The sequence below is a fragment of the Passer domesticus genome, chromosome Z, assembly GCF_036417665.1.
Source record: "Passer domesticus isolate bPasDom1 chromosome Z, bPasDom1.hap1, whole genome shotgun sequence".
NCBI lineage: Eukaryota > Metazoa > Chordata > Aves > Passeriformes > Passeridae > Passer > Passer domesticus.
The window spans coordinates 78,303,459-78,310,786 of record NC_087512.1 but is presented as its reverse complement, the minus strand read 5'-3'; the positions used below and the strand labels follow the sequence as shown (position 1 = coordinate 78,310,786).

The following is a 7,328-nucleotide window of genomic DNA, read 5'->3' as shown; positions in this document are numbered from 1 at the left end:
TAAAAATCAGATGAAAGTGGGCCACATCTTTTTAACATGAAATTTACACATACCTCACACGTGTCTGCCTGAATTATCCAGAAACATGGCAATCAAATCTATTTTAATGAAAGATTGTGAAAGCAAACCTGTTTTATTTCAGTCTGCAATATTCAAAACTTCTCTTCCTGGAACCCATGAACTTCTGGCATTTATTTCAAAGATATCAGATCACTTATCTGCTTCTGAAGCATTCTTGTTCTCCTATTTCTAATAAGGGATGTGATTTTAATTTTGATCTTGGCCTCAAGTGATCCCAAGTTAGAAATCTGGACCAGGAAAATGCTGCATTGCTTCTGAGATCTGTAAATTAACAAACTTACAGTGAGAGGAAACAAATGAAAAACAACTGATGGGGAAGGAATGTTCAGAGAGCTGCAAACCTCCACATCAGGGGCTTTCTCCTGGGACTAAGCTAGAAGGGAGGTTTGGATCTAAAAGTGTTTGCATTCAGTTTGGATACTCAGAGTGGTTAAGGTAACTCTGATACTTTGATAACTCGGATACTCTGAGTTAAGACTCAGAGAGTCTTGAAAGCACAAGCCCTGCCTGGGAGTCACAGCTGGGACCTGCTCCGAGGGGCTGAGCACCTCTGAAGGGGGAAGGTGCCTCCCTCCCCTCCTGGGCATCGTCCTGTATTTCACCAGCCTTCCTCTCCCCACACTAATCCTCTTTGCACCTGTGGTTCCTGGCACATCCTCTGCCAAGATACGGACTTTGAGCAGAAAAAAAAAAAAAAAAAGAAAAAGAAAAAAAACCGCCAAAAAAACCCCCACAAACAAAAAAAAAAAAAAAAAAACCCACAAAACAAAAAAACAACACCCTGCTTTTTAGTGCCAAAGTTATTAATAATTAACATTCATAACACAAAACCGGTAAAACCGGTTCGGCAAAATAAAGCCCGGCGTTTTATTATTATTTTAGGGTTTAATTTAGTCATCCCAAGTTACTCGGGCTCAGGTTTGCAAATCACGCAGAGCTGGGACTTCACCCCTCCGGCCCGACCGGGTCTGGAGGGGGCACCGCCCGCAGACCCCGCCGCTCGGATCGGGACCGGGGGAGCCGGGACACGGCCCACCGGGGCTCCCCGCCTCACGGGGAGCACCGGGAGCCCGTCGGGAGCACCGGGAGCCCGTCGGGAGCACCGGGAGCCCGTCGGGGCTGCGCGGCGCCGGGGCGCGGCGCCGGCTCGCCATTGCCCTCTGGAGGAGCCCGGGCCGTTCTCTGCGGTTCCCCGCGGGGCTGCGCTAAATTTGGGGGTTGTTTTGTAGTTTTCTTTAATTTCTATGCCTCTTTTTTTTTTTATTTTATTTTTTTAAATTTTGGTTTACGGACTATTCCCAGCTTCGCGCCCAACGCGCCTTCGGCACCGCCGGGGGGTGGGAGTTCCACGGACCGCCGGGTGCCGGTGATGGAGGAGCCGAGAATAGCCCAGGGCTGGCATGGGCCGTGTGAGGGACCGCGCCGTCGGGGAAATGAACAAAAAATGGAGAAAGAAAAAAAGACTAAAACAAACAAACAAAAAAAAAAAAAATTAAAAAAATCAAAAAATAAAATTAAAAAAGGAGGAAAAAGGGGAAAACAAAAAAATGGGGGGAAAATAAAGGGACAAAAAAGAAAAAAAATTAAAAACTAAAAACGAAAGAAAACCAAAAATAGTAAGAAGACGCAGCGGAAGGCGGACAGGCAGAGCGCCCCGGCGGCCGCTCGGGATGCTCCCTTCCGCCTCCTTCCCTTCCATTCCCGGCGGGAGTTCCCATCCCATCCCGCCGCCGGTGCGGGAGCCCCCGCGGCGCGCGGGCATCCCCGGCGCGTGTGTCCCCGCGTCCCGCCCCGCGCCCGCGTCACGGGGCGCTCGGGGCGGAGCCCCCGCTCTTCCCCGGCGCTCCCGGGAGCCGTCCCGCCCCGTCCCCCCCTTCTCCCCACATGTCCGTTTGTTGTCGCCGTCGCCATGGCGGCGGGGGCGGCGCGCCCGCGAAGTGAGGTGATAAGAGGGAGCGGCGGCGACAGGAGCGCGCAGTGCCGAGCGGGGCGCGGCGGCGGCGGCGGCGGAGCGCGCCCGGCGCATCGCTCCTTCCATCCACACCCTCCTTTCCTCACCGGCACCACCGCGCCCCGTCCGTCCTGCCCGGCTCCCCACATGGCCGCGGCTCCTCGGGAAGCGCCTCGCGCCGCCGCCCTGCCGGTGCCGGAGCCGCGTTGCCGGGCGGCGGCCGCCGCCTCCTCCTCCTCCTCATCTTCCTCGTCCCCGCGGCGCCGCTAGCGCCCCGCGCCACGCTCCGCGCAGCGCCGAGCTAGAAGAAGAAGAAGCCGCAGCGGCAGCAGCGGCAGCAGCAGGGCGCTCCCGCGGCACCGCCCCGGCGGCGGCGCTGCGCCGGCTCCGCGCGGCTGGACGGCGCGTCCGTGCCGCCTCCCCTCGCTGCGCTCCGCGCCGGCGCTCGGGACCACGGCGGCGGCGGCGGCTCGGCGGGACGCCCCGGCACGGATGCGGTGGGTGCCGGGCGCGGCCGCCGCCCTCCCTCCCTCCCTCCCTCCGTCCGTCCCCTCCCTGCCCGGCCGCCGGCTGACTCCGCTGTGTCTCCCCCACCGCAGGCAGCCCCCCGGCGAGTGCGAGATGGCGCTCAGCGGCACGCTCCTTCCCTCCATCGCCACCTTCGCGGCGGGCGCCGCGGGCCGCGAGAAGGCGGCGCGGCCCGCGGGCCCCGGCAACGTGAGTATCGGCGCCGCGGCACGGACGGGGCCGGGCGGGACGGGACGGGACGGGGCCGGGCGGGGCGGGGGCCGTCGGGGCGGGCGCGGTGCCGTGCGGCCGGGGCTGAGCCGTGCGAATGTCCCCGCAGCGCTGGCGGGAGGAGCTGTCGCAGCTGAAGCGGCCGCCGCCGGCGCTGTCGGCGCGGCCGGTGGAGACGCCGCCGTCGGAGCTGGAAGGCGCCGCCGCTCTCGGGCCCCGCCGCGACGCCGAGGAGTTCAATGAGCTGCTGGACTTCGACTTCATCCTCTCCAACTCGCTCATGCACCAGGAGCCCGCCGCCGCCGCCATAGTGGTGGCCCCCGCCGCCACCCCGGCCCCCACCGCCAGCCCCTGCCCCGCCGGGCCCTTCGCCTACCCGCTGCCCCGGCCCGAGCCCGCCGGTCTCCTCTACGGCGGCGGCGGCGGCTGCGACGGGGCGCCCGCCGCCGGGTCCGCCGCGCCCTTCAACCTGGCCGACATCACCGACGTGTCCCCCTCGGGAGGCTTCGTGGCCGAGCTGATGCGGCCGGACCTGGACGCGGTGTACCTGCCAGCGCCGGCCGCGCTGCCGCCCCTGGGCAGCCTGCAGGGCAAGTTCGTGGTGAAGGCGGTGGGCGACTACAGCCACCCGGGGCTCAGCCCCAAGAGCGGTCCGGCCGCCCCTCCGCCCGGCGCCGACGGCCCCGGCGCGCCCTACGCCTCCCTGCCGCGGATGTGCCCCAAAATCAAGCAGGAGGCCGCGCCGCCGTGCACCCTGGCCCCGCCGCCGCCGCACGGGAGCAGCCCCCGAGGAGCCCCCCAGCACGAGTTCGCCCTGGGCAGCCGCCCGCTGCCCGCCCGGAGTACGCCGTCGCTGGGGCCCGAGGAGATGCTGAGCGGCAGAGACTGTCTCCCCGCCACGCCGGGGCTGGGCCACCCGCCGCTGCCCCCGGGCTACCCCCCGGCTCCTGGCTACCCCACCTTCCTGCCCGAGCAGCTCTCTCCCGGCGCGCTGCAGTACCAAGGTGAGTCCCCGCCGTGCTGGGAGAGCGGATGTCCCGGCTTGGCGCTGGCCGTGCTCACTGCTCCCTGTCCGCCTCTAGAGCTGATGCCGCCGGGGAGCTGCCTTCCTGAGGAGACCAAGCCCAAGAGGGGACGACGGTCCTGGCCCAGGAAAAGGACGGCCACACACACCTGTGACTATGCGGGCTGCGGCAAAACCTACACCAAGAGCTCTCATCTCAAGGCGCATCTGAGAACCCACACAGGTTAGTGCCAGCGCCGGGGTCAGGGGGATGTCCTGGCCCGGTGTGACCCCCTCGGACAGTGGAAGGGTGTGAGCACAGGAGCAGGGTTAAAAGCAACAAGGCTTTTCCTTGCTGGGTTTCCGGGCTTTTTTTTTCCTCCCCCCTTGGCTACGTGAAGTCCTGAGCAGTCTTCACTTACTGGCTTGACATTTTGCTTAATGGTTCGGAGTGACTCAGATGTGGGAGCGGGTGGGTTTCTTGCCAAGTCAGAGTTCGTTACTTCTCTCTTGCTATGTGGCTAGCTAATTAGCAGGTAGCTGGAAGCCGGCTGGGATTTGTTGCTCGGGATTGTGTTGCCCCACTTCTGAGAAGGCAGCAGCCCTCTCTCGAAGATAACTACTTTCCTTGCTGGTGGTTAAATGCTTCGCACACGCACTCCTCTCCTGGCTGGCTGTAGGGCAAGAGGTTGTGCACTTCTGCAAGCTGTTGTTCCCTTCTTGGGAAAACCGACTTAGATTCCCTGAAGAGCAGGGGCTTTCAGCTTTGCTGGCAGTGCCGATGGGGTGCTTCAACCACCTGTAGGACATCTCCCTCTGCACCAGCAGAGTTTAACTGTCGATTGTCCACTGCTAGAATTGAGATAAAATCTGCCCAAAGTCTGTGTCTGAGCCCAGTCTCTAACTTTGCAGCTAAGTGCAGAGTTGCAATAACTCAGCTTGTGAAAGCAGGTACAGCACACGGGTTTCGCCAGCGTGGGCATTCCGTAACAGTGACTAAATAACCTGGGAATTTGCATAATTTGAATCCCTGGGTTGTGAACCTGATTCAGAACTTTCTCCTGAAGGGGAGATGGGAAAGGGAAAATACACTGGCTCTACAGTAATTAGGCTATGTCTCCAGGTAATGGCAGAAAGGGGAAGAAAAATTGGGCAAGTGATCAGTGAACATCTGCCCCAAGCCAGTCAGCACCATGCTCAGGATGTGTAGGACAGGGAGTTTGTAATTGTTGGGGAAGCTCATCTTGCCATCAACAGTAGTTTTTGTATAATGAAGACACTAGCAAGACTGAGTCCTTAATCAGGCTGAGCTAATGAAAACAGTTTCCGGCTGTTTTTTCATTCTTGAGACCTACAATTATCTAAATACGTTGTCTGCTGAGCTATTTCTGGTTGGTATTTGATTGTGTAACACCGCCAGCAAAAATACACACTCAGGTGCTCTGAAGTCTCGTGTGCAAGGCAGTGAAAACAAGCGTTTTAGTGAAGATTTAAGTGACACTAGCATTTCATAGCATCTGTACATCTTGAAAAGACAGCTTTGCTCTTTTAGTCTTTGTAGTTTGTTTGCAACTGCTTCAAGTTCATTGCATTTTCCCACTCTTTGTTTTATCTAGGACAGCTGCCTGAAAGTAGGTGCTACAAGTGGTAGCCGCAAAAAAAAAAAACGAAAACCCTAACTCATGTGTTTCACTTCTTCTTTTTTTGGTTTTTTTTTTTTTTACAGGTGAGAAACCTTATCACTGTGACTGGGAAGGCTGCGGGTGGAAGTTTGCCCGATCCGATGAACTCACTCGTCACTACAGAAAACACACGGGCCACCGCCCTTTCCAGTGCCAGCGCTGTGACAGAGCCTTCTCCAGGTCGGACCACCTCGCCTTACACATGAAGAGGCACTTCTGATTTGGGAAAGCAGTGGATCTTTCCCCCGACTGCCGCAGAGATTCAGTATTTACAGCACAAGGACTGTCTTCCACAAGACGGGGAGAACTCATTTTAAGCACTACAGATAATCGAGGTGAAGTCTTCCAAAGAGTGGAAAAGAGGGATAAATGCATACGGACATTGCAACTTTCTTTTTTTTTTATAGTTATACACTTAAGAGAACCAAAGACGTTGGGGTCAATGACTGGATCTTCTATCATTCCATTTGTAAATCCAACTTGAATTATTTCTGGACTACAGAATGCCAAGGAGTGACTGGAAGTCACGGATATCAGGGTTAAACAGACTGCATGTAGTTCGGAGGGTGGGGATATTACACAGGGAAATTACATTCCCTTAATTTCCTTTCAATGCAATATTAGATGTACGTGTCATCTTGTACTTTCTTTTTTTTTTTTTCCTTCTAAAAGCCATTACAATGTTAAAAGAGGAGGAAAAATTCAGGTACAGAATTATATTTTAAAAGCCTATTTCATGGTGCTTAGTGACTGTTGGTTCTAGAGGTACCAAAAACAGGAAGCCAAAGTTCTCAAACTGCTGCATATCTGACAAGGAACTATTTTTTATCTTCCGATTGCCAATTATGACCTAAATCAGGTGAATAACCCTGGTTTATCTTTTTTGTTAAGAAAATAACTTTATGCAGACAGTCTGTAATGCACTGTGGTTTCGATGTGCAATAGTTTGTACAATGGTTTATTCCCAAATATGCCTTAAGCAGAACAAATGTTTTCTATATAGTTCTTTACATAATAAATATGTAATATAAATTTAAGCAAACTTCTATTTTGTATATTTGTAAACTACGAAGTAATAATGAACGTTTTGTTGGAATTTGTATTTTGCATATTCAAGGTGAAAATAAGTTTTAAATAAACCTATAATATTTTATCTGAATGCTTGCTCTAGTTTTTTTATGTGTATGGACATGGCCAAAGAAAGTTTGTTAGGTATCTGTTGGTGGTTGAGTTTACCAAGGCAAGGAGGAGGTGGTGGCAAATGCTTGTAGTTTCAAGACTGAAAGACAGGATTGTGTAAGCACAGTGCTGATGTAACATCTCTTTTTAGGGAAAAAGGTGTATGGAAAGTTTTTGCTCTGGATCTCGAGTTGCTGCTTATCTCACCTGCATGGGTAAAACTGTAATTCACCATTTTTAAAGTAACTCAGTTTAAATGATTTTTTTAGAGGACATAGTTCTGTTGAGGACATAAGACCTTGTGCATCTGATGATAACAAATCCTAGAATTAATTTTTTTTTAACAGTCTTCTCAGCAATGAAGGATTCTCATCTTCATTGCCTTGGATTTCTTAGGCAAGCCAGTGTAACCACCTCAGGTGTGAGCAAAGGAAAACTCCGTAATGTCGAGCAAAGAATGAAACCTGTCTCGGAGAATAAAGGCCGCGTGCACAAAACGCCGCTAAACCATCACCCGCATGGAGTTTTCTTCTGAAACCTGCTCTGTCCTGGGAACCCAGTCACTCAACGAAGAGCCAGGATTCCTGCAGGAATGCGCACGTAGCCGGGGAAGGCTGACCATGCAGGGAATGAGGACGTGTTGCTGCGAGGTCCCCGGCGTCCCTCCATTGGCGCGTGCCGCGCCGCAGCTCCG

General features: G+C 54.8%; 1 protein-coding gene across 1 annotated transcript; it reads left to right on the top strand.

Annotated features, from left to right (window-relative positions):
• Nucleotides 1-2,060: 2,060 nt before the first annotated feature.
• Nucleotides 2,061-6,614, top strand: KLF4 (KLF transcription factor 4). The gene is made up of 5 exons (XM_064404442.1): nucleotides 2,061-2,529; nucleotides 2,632-2,749; nucleotides 2,880-3,774; nucleotides 3,853-4,017; nucleotides 5,500-6,614. Exons 1-5 carry the CDS (start codon nucleotides 2,525-2,527, stop codon nucleotides 5,673-5,675), a joined length of 1,359 nt encoding a protein of 452 aa, XP_064260512.1. The 5' UTR covers nucleotides 2,061-2,524; the 3' UTR covers nucleotides 5,676-6,614.
• Nucleotides 6,615-7,328: the final 714 nt, after the last annotated feature.